Source organism: Achroia grisella, unplaced genomic scaffold, assembly GCF_030625045.1.
Source record: "Achroia grisella isolate CSIRO2021 unplaced genomic scaffold, CSIRO_AGI_Agris_v1 utg215, whole genome shotgun sequence".
Taxonomy (NCBI): Eukaryota; Metazoa; Arthropoda; class Insecta; order Lepidoptera; family Pyralidae; genus Achroia; species Achroia grisella.
Window position 1 is genome coordinate 647,936 of NW_026712713.1, and position 14,964 is coordinate 662,899.

General features: G+C 32.9%; 1 protein-coding gene across 1 annotated transcript; it reads left to right on the forward strand.

The window, feature by feature from the left end:
- Positions 1-152: 152 nt before the first annotated feature.
- LOC131842181 (uncharacterized) lies at positions 153-14,858 on the forward strand. The gene is made up of 17 exons (XM_059190712.1): positions 153-472; positions 1,430-1,524; positions 1,902-2,055; positions 2,556-2,687; positions 3,559-3,740; positions 4,570-4,656; positions 5,045-5,167; positions 5,618-5,779; positions 6,430-6,903; positions 7,725-7,925; positions 8,584-8,723; positions 8,807-8,959; positions 9,545-9,669; positions 10,990-11,077; positions 11,394-11,495; positions 12,734-12,954; positions 13,121-14,858. The coding sequence occupies exons 1-17, from the start codon at positions 283-285 to the stop codon at positions 14,248-14,250; spliced, it is 3,759 nt and encodes a 1,252-aa protein (XP_059046695.1). The 5' UTR covers positions 153-282; the 3' UTR covers positions 14,251-14,858.
- Positions 14,859-14,964: the final 106 nt, after the last annotated feature.

Sequence of the window (14,964 nt, forward strand, 5' to 3'; positions counted from 1 at the left end):
TTCAATTAGACTGTAATTTTTAAATCAATATACAATTTTTCTACTCCTATTTAACAAAATAATTGCTAAAGTATTCTCTATATAATAAAATAGACATTGTGTTGATGTCGTTGATAGCGAATAAAATGAAAATGTCAACAAAAGGAGTAATGTCAAAATATGTTTGGGAAGTTTGAAATTCCAGTGAACTGTGAAAAATATTTAATGTTGACGCTGAAAACGATGTAACGTAACAATAAAATTCAATACGCATCAACTGATCTATATTGTTATTTCTTTATAATGGAATGTATTGTAAGTGACGAACCAAATGTTCAGCATACACCTGTAGATAAAAATGCAAAAGAAAACGATTCTGCGGAAAACTTCCAAAAGTTTATTTATGAATTATTCGAGAAAAACGGCGTATTGAACGATTTGAGAGCGTATTTACGTGGACATATTGTCGATGTGTTAAAAAGTGCGCAAACAGGTAAATGTTGTTAAACACTAAATTAGTTTTTAATCTCAAACCCACATACAGATGATTAGGTATTTCTGATATAGTAGATCTATTTTAATGCTTAGATACTATCTAGGTACAATAAACTGTGTCATAAATATAATATATATGTATAATGTTTTTTGTTTATATGCATATTAATATTAATCCTAATTTTAATTGCCCCATGTACTTTTTGTGAATATGTAAATTAAGATGCATATTGGTATTTAAAAAATACTGCAGCCCTTGAAGACTATTAGTCACCTAGCCCTGATGTTTTTGTATAATCATATCATATAATAAAAATGAAATAAATTAACAATGCAATAACAACTGCTAAAATTCAATCTATTTATTTACTGCTAGCTTCGCTTTGCACAACTGTGCATGTATTATACATATAAACCATCAATTTGAATTAGTCTATGTATTGCTAAAATCTGCACTGCATGCTATGCATCTGCATCTGCATCAAAATATATTGCATAGTTTAATAGTTAAAAAAAAAGAACTGAAAGTGGAAACATCTTCATTTTATAACATGTAAAGATGTAATACATATTTCCCTCCATTTTTCTCTATTCTATACAACCCTAATACTAATTATATAATATTCTTATTCAATTAAACCTACCTACCTAGAAAACTAATACCTAGACCTAAAACCTAGAAAATTAATAACACACAACTTTGTCTAATAATTTCTTTTTAAATTCTGATTATTTTTTATTTTTTAGACATTATTTTGTATGTATCATTAAGTATATATAATATTAACAATTCACAATAACATTAATAATAGACATAAGAGGTGACAATTTATCACTGTATCTTTAAGTGACATGAAAAAGTAGGTCCTTAATAGTTCCATCATAGTCACTATACCACAATAAATAATCCTAGACAATGTTTGTGATTTTTATATGAATATTTTGTTTGTAACAGGTGATCCACCACCATGTCAAAGACACTTCACTCAACGTCTAGATCTAACATACCAAGCATTGAACATACTTATTGCAGAGTATCTGTTATGTTTGGTGAGTGTACATTATTTAACTATAATGCACATTATATAGAAGATAAAAAGTATGTATGGCTGACTTAACACCTTTCTGCACCAGACATTTACACCTTGTTGCATACTCTACTAGGCAACCATGAGTGATACAGAGTCTCTATATGTGGAAATTATTCTCTGCAACTAAAACACCTATTAGAAAAAATATATATTTGAAAGGGACATTATATAAGATGGATTTCTGTCTTAGGCAACTGCTGTACAATATAATTATGATCTGTCTTTCCTCCCTGATCTGAATTTGATTGACCTTGAATTCAAGTTGTATATTTTTTAATGAACTACTAACTACTTTTAATAAATACTATTAATTTTATCCCTGTCTATTAATTACAGGAATTCAGCTATAGCCTATCAGTATTTGTATCGGAGATACCACTTGCGAACATGGTGTTCTCATACGCTAAAGCATTGTTACAAAGTCATAATGAAGCTAGCCCAACATTGAGATTTGAAGATGGTGATGTGTGGTCCATCCTCAACTATTTGGGTAATAATGCTACAATTATTTAAAATTATTTAAATATGTATTTACAATTGCCGATACAATCAGTTTTATGCTTATGACGACAATGAAAAGGAGTTTGTATAATATGAAGGATGTTATCAATTACTTAATGGTGTAAGACCGCCTTATTGTGTTCATATAGATGAGTTTATTTAGTATTTATATGTACCAATGTTCTCTTACTGCATAATTTAAAAAAAAGCATCTCTATTTGTCATATCTATCAGAATTAAATTGTCATTGTATATTTGATGTGTGGCATCTTATAAGTTCCTAATACTTTCACATAATTAATATAGGATGCGAGGTTATTTCTAAGGATTGATATCTCTCTTGTGCTCATATTGTTTCTAATTACTAATATATCTAAAAGTGCAACAATAAATATATGAAATATGCAGTTACCTTTCTTTGCCTACCTTGTATGGGACCTAGCAATATAAATATGTTTTTGTCTCATGTATATTTACATATTTATTCAGGTATTAGGTGTGACTCAGAACATGCATGCAAAGTGGTTCAACTGTACAAGAGTAAGGAAAATCCACCATTGTTGTTATGCATATTGAAATGCATACCAATGTATAATAAGGACGCAATCACAGTAGAACAAGGTAAGTAATACCTGGTGGAAACTGTTGTTCTTTGGATATATTGATGTCAAGTATATTGTGTTCAGAAAAGTTTCTGGACCTACTTGGATTACTTTTATTTAGTTCTGAAATGGCTATTGAAATGTGTTAAAAATTTAATTATTTAAATAAAGATTATTTCTGTTCAATTCATAATACATTTTAAATATTAATAAGAATAGTTATTCTGATTCAACCACCAATTCACAATACAGATAGAGCCAATAAGAATGGACAAGAAAAGCTTTTGCCCTTTAGTTATAATTTTTTACATATTTATGTATATATTAAACATAAATGTGTAAGTCGTATGAATACGGACTACCATACCTGATACCGCTCAATATGAAAGATGATGGATGGAAGCATAGTAATACTCAGTGTAATGGTTTGAGCTGGCAGGTCAATGGATGTAAAGGTGTTGAAACTTCCAAGTCCTTTAGGCCATGCGTCATTGAATTAAATACTATGGGTTCCACAGGGTTGATATGTGGAGTATATCTATCTATACATCTATACATATTAATAAAATTGGAGTATCTGTTTGTAATATTGAAATAACCGTTTTTTACTACAAGCATATGAATATAAATACGGTACATACACCAATATAACATTTTTTACAATTTTTGTCTGTCTGTCTGTTTGTTTGTTCCGGCTAATCTCTGAAATGGCTGGACCGATTTTGACAGGACGTTTATTGGCAGCTAGCTGATGTAACAAGGAGCAACTTAGGCTACTTTTATTTTAGAAAAATAAAGTAATGTTGCAAAATTCCACGCGGATGAAGTCGCGGGTACAGCTAGTAACAGGTAAAATATAGGTAATTTTTATTTTTGATTTATGCCTTCAGATATTTCATCAATGGAAAGCTTATCGAGTGTTAAGAGTTCTGATACTATAGCAGAGAAAATGAATAGCAAAAGTGCATCATGCCATGAGAAATGTAAACATTATGTGTTCTGTAAAATATGTCAAAACAAAATTAATGGTGTCAAAGACGAGTATATGAAGAAAAGAAAAAAAATTGCAAAGGTGAGGTATATGACTGTATAGACAGTCGTCGTGTTAGTAGCCAATAATATTATAAATGACTCAGTGCCAAGTCGTCTGCATTGGGTGTACTTCTCTCTAACGCATATCGTCCAGCTGCAATAATAACTTCTTCATAAGCTGTTTTGGGTAAAGAGTAAGATATACCAGTGAAATTACAGAATACGGAGACCCTTTAGATAAATCCCCCGATCCCTCCAATCGATCCCCCGTCCAATTCAAACGGAGATCTAAATTACGACGGCTTGAGGCGGTTCGAACCGCTAGCGGTGTATTTAGACTAAAGTCATAGCAGGAGTAGACCTTAGCTGCTCTATAAGTGCATCTGCGGGTTTAGAGTGTCATCTATATTCGTCCCCTTTCCTTCGATGAACCGTAATGGTCAGCTGCGGCGAACAGCATCAGTATAGTTTGAAAAAAAAATGCGGAGGCTTAATATTTTAGTCTTCCAGAATGGCAACGCGTTATAGATACCAAGAGCGTGATATTTATTTATTTTTAAGGATTACCAACATAAGATACAGCAATAATAAATCTGTCGTAATTCTATACAATTATAATGGTCTTATACTAACTGTTCTCATATTTACAACATGCTTTGAGTTACAAGATATCCGTTGTTCTGTTCATGTATAGTTAAACTGTTAGCGCTTAATATCACCTGTTTGCCAATCCAATGATGTAATAAAAAATAAATATACATACACGCTATCGGAGCTTCAAGATGCAACTAGTGTTATAGTATCTGAAACTTGGGAAATGTAAAAGTCGGGTTTATTATATTTGTCACCTCTACCTTTTTGTATTACAGACTGTAAAGGATACCCATATGAATCCAATAAATATGGAAATACTCATGAAGAATATAAGCGCCATGGAGAAAAGCCTCATTGACGAGGTTCATTGTTATGTTATGCATTACAATCATTGTATTAAAACTTAGTAGTTAATACTTCAGCAATTTAGTTATATAGTTACCATAATGAATTAAAAAGTACAAAATTCCAATTTCATTAATTTCTTCATGTGATCCTTAAATTTGTATTTGTATTGTATTAATTTAGTAAGTAGTTTTCATTGTGTTGTTAACTTTATAACTTTAGTTATGATTAAATATATGGTGAACAGGATATTTATTCTCGATATGTGCTCATTGAATTTTTTTTAAATTTAGTCTTCAATGAAACAAGCTCACAAAATATAAGTAACACAGACTATTTTAGTTTATCTACTACCGTAGGTAAAATATTACAACATCTGTAGAGATATGTAATTTGTGATTTCAGATGTTCCAACAATTGAAGAGTGTGTACGAAGCTGAAGTGGAGATGGTAAAAGTGGAAGAAGACCAGAGGACCAAGCGTACTCTGGCCACACACGTCGCTGAACTCCAGAGACACCACGACGAGGTATGGATAGTACAACGATATGCTGAATAAAAAACATATGACTAAACATTGGTATAACATAGTAGATACTATGCAGCAGATAATTGCGAGATGTTATAATTATGCTGTCCTAAATTATTCTTACAACATAATTGTAAGAGATAGGAATAATATAGTATAATATGTATGATGATATACTATAATGATAATATAATAATTACAACAATAATCCTTCGAGTATTTTAAAAGAATTATAAAACCATAAGGAATACAGTATATTTTGTGACAAAATAACATTTGTATTCATGTGTATGACGATTTGTATTAATCTGAATGTTTAGTTGTTTACTTTTCTTTAATGCATTACTCTACTTAGTTGAGTTTTGTAAAACTAGATGGGGCTCTATATGGGGATTTGTAATATGTCAAGAATTGTTTAATAAAAAAAAATATCTCCTTTACATATTAAAGATGGAGGCGTCGTTCAAAGCTCGGGAGGCTAAATTGGAGAAAAACGTAGAGCAGAAGAAACGCTTTCTGTGGGGTTTAGCGAGGCAATTACGTGATCAGCATGCCCAGCTTTCAAGAGCGATGCTCGCTATGCATGGGGAGGCAGAGCGACTCACGCGCAAGGTATGTTTATATACGACTAGCTTTTGTCCGCGCTTCGCCTTAGGGGTGGAATTTATCAAAATCCTTTCTTAGGGGATGCCTACGTCATTGTAGCTTTATGCATGCAAAGTCTCAGCCCGATCGGTTTAAAATTGACAAAGTTTCATACAAACTTACATCCCCTATTTTATCCCCTTGGGGATAGAATTAACCAAAATCCTTTCTTAGCGGATGCCTACGTCATAACATCTACCTACATGCTAAATTTCAGCCCGATCCGCCCAGTGGTTTAGGCTGTGCGTTGATAAATCAATATGTCAGGCACCTTTGAGTTATATATATTTAGAAGATACGATAAGATGTATGAAAGTATGAAGACAAAATCAGATGTTTAGTTATATAGCACTATTGTAATCAATTATAAAAATAAATTTACAATAGAAACTGATTGAAATGAAAGATGTATAAAGGCATGAAGGGAATTGATAGTTGCAGTTGCGAATACTACAATCCTCTATGTGCATTTGTCAAATGGTTAAAATAGCAAAATAATAAATTTCAATCTATTGCAATAAGTTTATGTACTTTCAGCTTGTTCGTTATGTTTCCTACTGTGTAATGAAATCTCATAAAAATCTAATATTCATTAAAACAATCTGTCTATATCTCAGGAAGAGAGCCTAAAATGTCAACTACTAGAAGCGGAAACGGTTTTAAAAAAACGAGGCGAGGAGATGCGTATCCAAATATCCAATGAGCTGGTTATTTTAGAAGGCCACCTCGAGTCTATGAAGCAGGAAAGAGACAATATTAACCAAGAACGATTAGAATTACAAAGCCACAAAACTGATACAACATCTATGAAAGATAGCATAATGAATGAAGATTTGAAAGCACATTATGATCTATTAAAAAATGAACTTTCAATATTGAAGAAGTATCTAGAAACTACTAAGATGGAGCCTAAATGTGTGATAGAGAGAGGTACACTTACAGATTTGAATGATGTCACTTCTAAGATTAATATAATGCTAAACAATGAGGAAACGGACAGGAATTTGAGGAATGATACTGAGGAGAGAGCGAGGGCACCGAACCAAGTGGTCAATGATTTGAAGAAACAAAAGAATGTTAATTTTAGTCAGGTAAAATTTAATTTCTTCTAGAAAGCGAAACCAAAGTCGACTTGCGTCTACAAGTCAAAGTCGTCTGCTTGGCTACTGCTGTCGGACCTATTTCAGCCGCTAAGCAAATTTGTAAGCTGTTGAATTGAAGGATGAGATATGGCAGTAAAGTGACGGGGTACAAAAACGCATGTGTGTCAACAATTAGAACGAATAAACGGTGTCACTAGTGTTACATGAGCTATCGTACGATTCGTGTATATAGGCGGTTGCCACTTACCATCAGTTGTATTCTATTTCAGTTATATAAAAAAATCCCATAGATGATTATACAAATTCTTATTTCCACTCTATATCAATTATGTTTTCTGTAACTAGTGTGAAAAAAATTGCTGTTTTGGTATTTTTGTTTCTCGGTTTTTCTTTTTACTTCTTCTAAACCATGGTATTGATATAAATATTACAATTTTGAGAATTTATACGGTATATACTTGTATGTATACAATTTAATAGAAAGTTTTACTTACAATTTAATGTATTAAAACTGTGACCTTGTATGTATACAGTTTCACAACTCTGTCATTTACACATGTGGTATCGCTAAAATATTAACAAAAACTAAACTTACTATTAAATTGTAAATATCTATATCTTTCAAGTTAAAAATATAGCTTACAAGAACAGAACAAAACTGTTTATTAGACATTTGTCGGTTTATGAATAACAGGTTTAAATACTGCATTTCAAACTGAAGGAAAGTACTTGAAAATCAATTAAATTATTTTTCTTATATTAGTGACTGATAATAGCCTAAATCCTCTATCTGCATTTCAATACTGCAGTCCAATCTCGACGAGGTGTATCGTCAACGCAGTCGGGAACGCAGCCGTTCGTCAGCTTCCAGCGAAGCGGGCGACGCTGCCGATCGCGGTTGTGACTGTGACCGTCACGGTGACCGTCAAATGCCCTGCTGTCACATGCAGCACGACATCTTGCAGCATTTGCGTGATGAAAATGAGAGTCTTAAGAACTTTGCAAGACAGGTATAGTTGCTGTGACACTATTTAAGAATTTTAGGGCTAATCATGATTGCCTGGCATTTATCTCATTATTTGGGGTCGGCACAGTATGTCCTCTTCTCCCACAGATCCCTATCAGCCGTAATTTCTGAGCTTACTCTCCTTTTATACATATCATTTCACAGAATCTATCCATCCAGGCTAATCGTAAAAAGAATAATTAATATTGTAATGAGATTTTTTTTTGTTGAAGTTTGTAATGGATGGACTCTAAAAATAATGTTGTAATCTGTTTTACCAATAGACTGCTACATTATTGGCACGTAGAATGAATTGATTTTTTTTTTTACTAAAATACATGTTTGTAGCCTTCAAAAAGGAGGCCAGTTCGTGATACCTTCGACAACACTCAACATCTAAATTACGTTTAATAGAAAAGTGTGTAATAAATATATAACTGTACCGATTTGTTTTAAAATAAAATAACTTATTGGAAGTCTGTTTCATATCTGTATAGAGGAAGTCCATTGAATTGTATCATACGAATTTCCTACATAATATGGATGTATGCTATTTCGTTCCGATTAAAGTATTACTTTGTGCAATAAAATGATACAATATATTGTAGTCAAAATTGAGTGAGCTTGCTAACTTTTATAAATATAATTTTTAATCTATCCAGCAACGAACACACATCGACGATCTGACGAGTCAGCAGGCGCGGTTACAGGCAGAGTTAACGTCGGCCCGTAGCCGCGCCGATGCGGGCCGACCGCGCACCGCGCCTGCTATGATGCCACACTGTAACTACTTTTCTGAAAGGTATGACGTCTTTAATATTATATAAGCTAAGTATGGTTTTATTTTGTCACCAAATGTATAATTTTTACAATTTTTTTATTCAGATTAAACATGAGTGCAAGTGCGAACACGTTTGGTTGGCGCAAAGGTGCCGGCGAGGAATTAAGCGTGTTCTCAGAGGCCAGGCCACGTGTGCTAGTGCCCGGAGATGTATTACCATTTGTTGGTGCTCTACGGGACTACAGAGATGGACGCAGGTGAGCTGTATTAATTAAAGATTAGTCCGCACTGAGAATTTGACGACCTTGTGGTGTAGTAGTTTACCATGCTGCCTCACCATGGGATGATTACAGTATCGCTTCCTTTCCTGGCCCGTAAGAGTAATACAGAACAGTTCTTGGGCACCTGGGGAATCATATATTTCTGTAATCATATGAATAGTTCTAATAAGATTTCTTTTGTATTCAATGGTAAACGATAGTGAATACCGTATCGGTTTACAAAACTTTTGCCATTTTAACTGTTCTGCTCACTTGTGATGGTCGCGGGTTCGATTCGTCGAAAAATTTTTTGTTCATGAGCATTATTGTTTGTTGTCTGTATGTTTTCTATGTATATTATTTATGTTCTATATTTACAAAAAAAAAACTAATTAAATATTTCTATCAGTTGTCTAGTACTCATAACACAAGCTCTTTTTACTTTGTGACTAAATGGCGCTATGTGAATTGTACCGGGTTATTATTATTATATAATCTGTATTTAAATTCTATGAGTTATGGTAATAGCTTTAGGCCATTTCGTCACACATAAACCACCTTGCTAATATGTGTGGTGTTCAGGCATCTAATAAACCAGTGGCGCGCTCTACGACGTAGCTCAGCAGTCGCCGTTCGCCGGACTACCACTCACGTCACTCTCGACGACCACGCCACTTCACCAGCTACTCCTATCTTTGATAGACCTGGTATGATATTAATACATATTATATATTTTTTTTTACTTCAAATCAAATAAAAATATGTAGGTCTGTAGGTTACAGATTCTTATGATATGGCAAATCCACTGTCAGTTTGGAGTCCTCAGAGAATTGACAAAAACTCATACATGATTAGAGAAATACAGATTTTTAAAAACCAATTAGGGAGAATATCTTGACCAGCAGATACATTGCATTTTTGTCAAAACCAAATAATCAAATCGGTCAGCCGTAACCCGAACAGACTAGTTATCACAAGCAGCACCCGTTCATGACTATGACGATATGACTTAATTTTTTTTTATTTTGTTAATTGGTCTTTTGATCCGCTTGGGAGCCTAGTGTTGACTGTTTGGTGACCAAACTGCGATTAAACAGAACTGTCAAATTGTAGTCAAAGGCATTGAATAAAGTTCGGATTTAACTATGTTTCCAAGCTATATCCGAACTCTATTCAATGCCTGATGTCTCGTTCAGAGGTGAAACATGTGTCGCAATGTAGGTATAGACTAAATAACATTCGAAATTTGTTTACCGATAGAGAACATCGTAACTGTGTTCAGATTTCTGCACTGAATAATTAGGGTTCTATAATGCTAATGGTAGCGGAATTATATAGATAATATAGATCTTTTAAGTAATGATTTGAACTTACGCGAATTAACACCTAATTCGATAATATCCATTTTTTTAAATTAATGACGTCAGAGTAGACCAAAAATTTGTCAGCCTTCAGGATCTTCTATTACAACCGAAGTCAACTTGCTTTGTAACCTGTGCAATTAGGAAGTGAAACTACAGATATATGTGACAGCTTCGTCCTCTGGAATGACAACGCGGGTGTCACGTGATGATGTGATGTCCGTAGTGATGGTCATGTATATAGGCGACGGTTACCGCTTACCAGCAGTGGACCGTCAGCTTATTTGCCATTCGAATTACATATATAAAAAAAGTAATTCCTATATGTATGGATCACTAATTACCAATGATTAATTATGATATGGGCCTATTAATATTAATAGGCCTATGTCCAGCAGTGGACGTCTTCTGGGCTGCGATGATGATGATGAATAATGATATAATATTTCAACTTTATTAAATTAGTGCTGTTTGTAGTTTGTATTGGCATATTGTAAATTAAAAATGTTACAATAATTATAATTTAAATGAGCAACATGCAAGTTTCTTGCTCGTTCTTCTTGTGATGGGACAGCTTTCCGAATGAGTGGTAGATTAAAAAGTAATGACTATTCAAAAGTGCTGAAATGTTTGAATAAATGATTTCTATTCTATATATTTATTTAGCCAGTGCTGGTGCCAAACCAGGTATGATTTCTGCACATTGTGGAGAGGAACCGGATATAGCTGGGCGATCACAAAATATTACATTTCGGTGAGTTTCGCAGTATTTTTTATTAGATAAGAAAAAACAACATCGTGTAGTAACTCCGAATTGGTATATTATTGGCAACTAAGTTACCTATAAAGTAAGCAATAATCGTTATGTGGATTATGAAAGCGACTTTATTTGTTACCTCTTAATGCTATAATTATTTATACAGACAAAATTAGGTCATGTTTGAGTTAAGCTACTTCATAACCCAGAATTCCACTAATTTCCATTCCAATTTTCCGCTATTGTAAGCAAATACTACTTTTAAATAATTAGCTTACAGATAACAATTACATAACAGATTTATTTGTTTTAGTGATCACGTACCGACAAAATCAACAGAAGACGTAGCGGGAAAAAAAGCGAAAGAAAAAAGTCCAAAATCAATGTTAAAGGAGGCGAAAGAGAACTTGAAAAAGTAAGTTTATCGCAATATGCCATTTACTTACCTACTAGTCTGTAATGTGTAATATTATACTTTTTACTGAAACTGAAGTTTTACTTCTTATTTATAATTACTAATATTATAAATTAGCTGTATTCGCGACTTCGTCCACGTGGAAATTAACTTTATTTTTCTATAATATAAGTAGTCTAAGTTACTCCTTATTACATAGTTACCTGCCAATAAAAGTCCCGTCAAATTCGGTCCAGCCATTTCAGAGATTAGCCAGAACAAACAGACAGACAAAAATTGAAAGAAATGTTATTTTGGTGCATGTACCGTATTTATATTCATATGCATGTAGTAACAAATGGTTATTTCAATATTACAAACAGATACTCCAATTTTATTTATATGTATAGATGCGAACGTAACTCTATTTCTATCTGTCTGTCCATCTCGTTTTGACGTAAATACTACGGAACCAATTTAAATGAATTTTAGTATACGGAGTCTAGACCAGGTTCCCAAACTTTTTTGTGTCATAGACCCTTGCCATATTTTCGGTTTTGGGTAGACTAGACCCCCCATTCTTACCTGATATTGATATTTTTTGGAACTTTCTAACTGTAGTAAAGTTTAGTGTTAAAAACATAAAGTAAAAACAACAAGATGACCGCTGTCGTAGACCCCTTGCAGTTTGTGATAGACTCCTGGGGGTCGATATAGACCAATTTGGGAATCACTGGTCTAGACCGTGAGAAAGGACATAGGCTACTTTTTAATGCGAAAAAAGGGTTGTAAGGGGTTGAAACGGGAGATGAAAAGTTGTAGGGAAGTATCGTCATTCTTAAAGCTAGAAGCTTGAAACTTATTTTTAGCCTATTTACTAAAATTAATGATGATGATGATGATGATGATGATGATGATGACGTCGTCGTCTTTTCCAGGCGAAGTCGCGAGCTAGTATTCTATATACTGTTTTATTATTAGAACTTGAAACCTGAAAGTTCTAATACTGTAAATTTTTAATAGCGTATTTTTAGGACTTCTTTGTCGTAAAAGTTTTTTAATTTATTATTATATTTTCATGGATATTATTCCAGGTGAAATAGTCATTATATAGGTACAATCCGTTGATGTCGGTGGTGCCATCACTGATTAGGTTTATTTTTTTGTGGCTTATATCAAACTTATGATCCTTTAGGTCTGAATTGCTTTGGTGAGTTACTAATTTTTGCCTCCCTAGTGAGTAATATACATTCTTTCAGTAAAGACAGCAAAAGAAATCCACCAGCAAAATCTCGTGTGAAAAGCCCTAACGCTGTACTCCGAGAAGCTAAACTTCGTTTGAGGAAGCTTGAAATTGAGGCGGAAGCCGTCGAGAAATCATATTTAGACTTCAAAAAGAGACAGACAGAGTTTAAGGAAGATAGAAAGTCTTACACCGCTTTTATGGAGAATCCTCTTATAAGGAATATTAGTAGTTTCGGTAAGCAATTATTTAATATTAAAATTTATTTTTACACGATTTGCAGGATGCTGGCGTCAAGATAGATGTCTTGACTTCTTCATATAGTGATAAAAAATATATTGACCAGTCTCGACAGTCGCATTTTACTGTGATATTAAATACCTTTTTGTTACTTTTATTACAGATACAAAAGAAAGTAAAACTTTTCAAAAAGTTGATGGTAACAACACGTCTAAAATGGATATTCATAAAAATTACAAGCCAACGGCGCAGTTTATGAAAACTGATTTTGAGAAATATTTGTGTGAATATAAAGCAAAGTTTGATATCCGTGAGATACATTCCAAAAATAAAAGCGGAGGAATTGAAGAACTGTGTCACGAACCTGCCGTTTTAAAAAAAGATGATGAAGTAAAGCGTAATTATTTGGAAACTCCATTAATTGAATTTAGAAAGTTTTATCATTCCCAACATTTATCAAGACCATTGACTATAATAGACGACCCATGTCCAACGTTATCAGAGAATATAGAACATGACGTAAACAATGAAAATAGTATTCTAGATGTTAACGTAAATAACAAAAACAATGAACAGGTTATTTTTAAATCAAGAAATGAATTTATCAGGAAAGCAAAACCTACTGAAGAAGATGAACTAAATATATTAAAAGAGAACTTAAACAAAATTTACAATTTACCAGAGCAAACTGATGTCAAACCTCTAGATATAGAAAAGGATAATATTGAGACCGCTCCAAAATGTAATGATGTAATAATGGAAAACAGTGAAAATCTTCTCAGATTAGAAGTCGAGAACGTGTGCGAAACAAGTAAATTGAATTTATCACCGTCTCAACCTCAAGAAATGTTACTCGTAGTACAAAGTTCGGTTGAGGCAAGAGAAGATTCCCAATCAGATGAAAAAGAAAAAATATCGACTCAAATGACAATTATCATAAGTCCAAAAAAGGCTGATCTTAGCGGTCTTAATGATACAAATATGGACAGACTGATATCACCAGATATTCCTAGAATACCATCACCGGAAGAAGCTGCCCATCTGACAAGAAACGAAGTATTAGATGCCATTTTTCACGCAGACGCTAACAACCACATATCCAGTACAGATATGAAACAGGAGTTACCTAAAGAAGTTCTAGAAGACTCTATTAGCGAATATGAAAAAGGAGGCGACTACGTAGATGATTTTTCTGCCGACGTCGACAATTATAATAGTCGTTCTGAATATGAAAACAATTCGCCTATATCTCTGCCCAAAACATCTGAGGACGAAAATTTTTGGGACTCCTAAATCACTCTGTTAAAATAGAAATCAAACCAAAATATGAACCAGTCATAATGTATTTCTCTAATGTCTATGTGAATTAAAATATTATTATATAAAACATACACATTTCGTTTACTATTTTTCTCTTTTCAATATAAAAGTACAAACATTCGTAACATTATCATTGCCACATATTATTTTACCAAATTTGGCATCACATTATACAATACAACACGTAACAGACGAAAGACTGTGGTTTTTAACACAATTATAAATGCTAGTAATAAACCCAGTGAAACATTATTGTCAATTTCTATGGTTTTTGTGGATTCAACAGTGAAATTATCACTTGTCACGAGCTATAACAAAATAACATTATTATAATCAATAATTATGTACAACCATTTATTAGCACAATATTTTTATATATAATTATTAAATGAGATTATCAACTTTTTACCAAAAAATAGACATCTGTTTCTTGATAAATTTGTCGTTATAGAATATATTTATTTATTATGTCGTACTAATACAGCGAAATATATTTTGTGATGAATTTAAATTTCACAAATGTTTCATTCACTTTATTGAATACACTGACTCCCTTATTCATAAAAATTATAAATGCCTAATATGTAACTGACATAACTCTAATAGTTTGTGTTTTTAGAATATTATATTTTTATGAATAATGAGATAAAAGTACAATGTCACATATATTGTAATTATTCTTGTAAT

What these genes read in the sequence shown, in the direction of transcription:
- LOC131842181 (XM_059190712.1), top strand. Translation starts at nt 283, where the DNA reads ATGGAATGTATTGTAAGTGACGAACCAAATGTTCAGCATACACCTGTA. An exon ending in GTCCATCCTCAACTATTTGG is followed by an intron (nt 2,056 to 2,555) that starts GTAATAATGCTA and finishes ATATTTATTCAG; the next exon opens with GTATTAGGTGTGACTCAGAA. An exon ending in TCACAAAATATTACATTTCG is followed by an intron (nt 11,078 to 11,393) that starts GTGAGTTTCGCA and finishes TATTTGTTTTAG; the next exon opens with TGATCACGTACCGACAAAAT.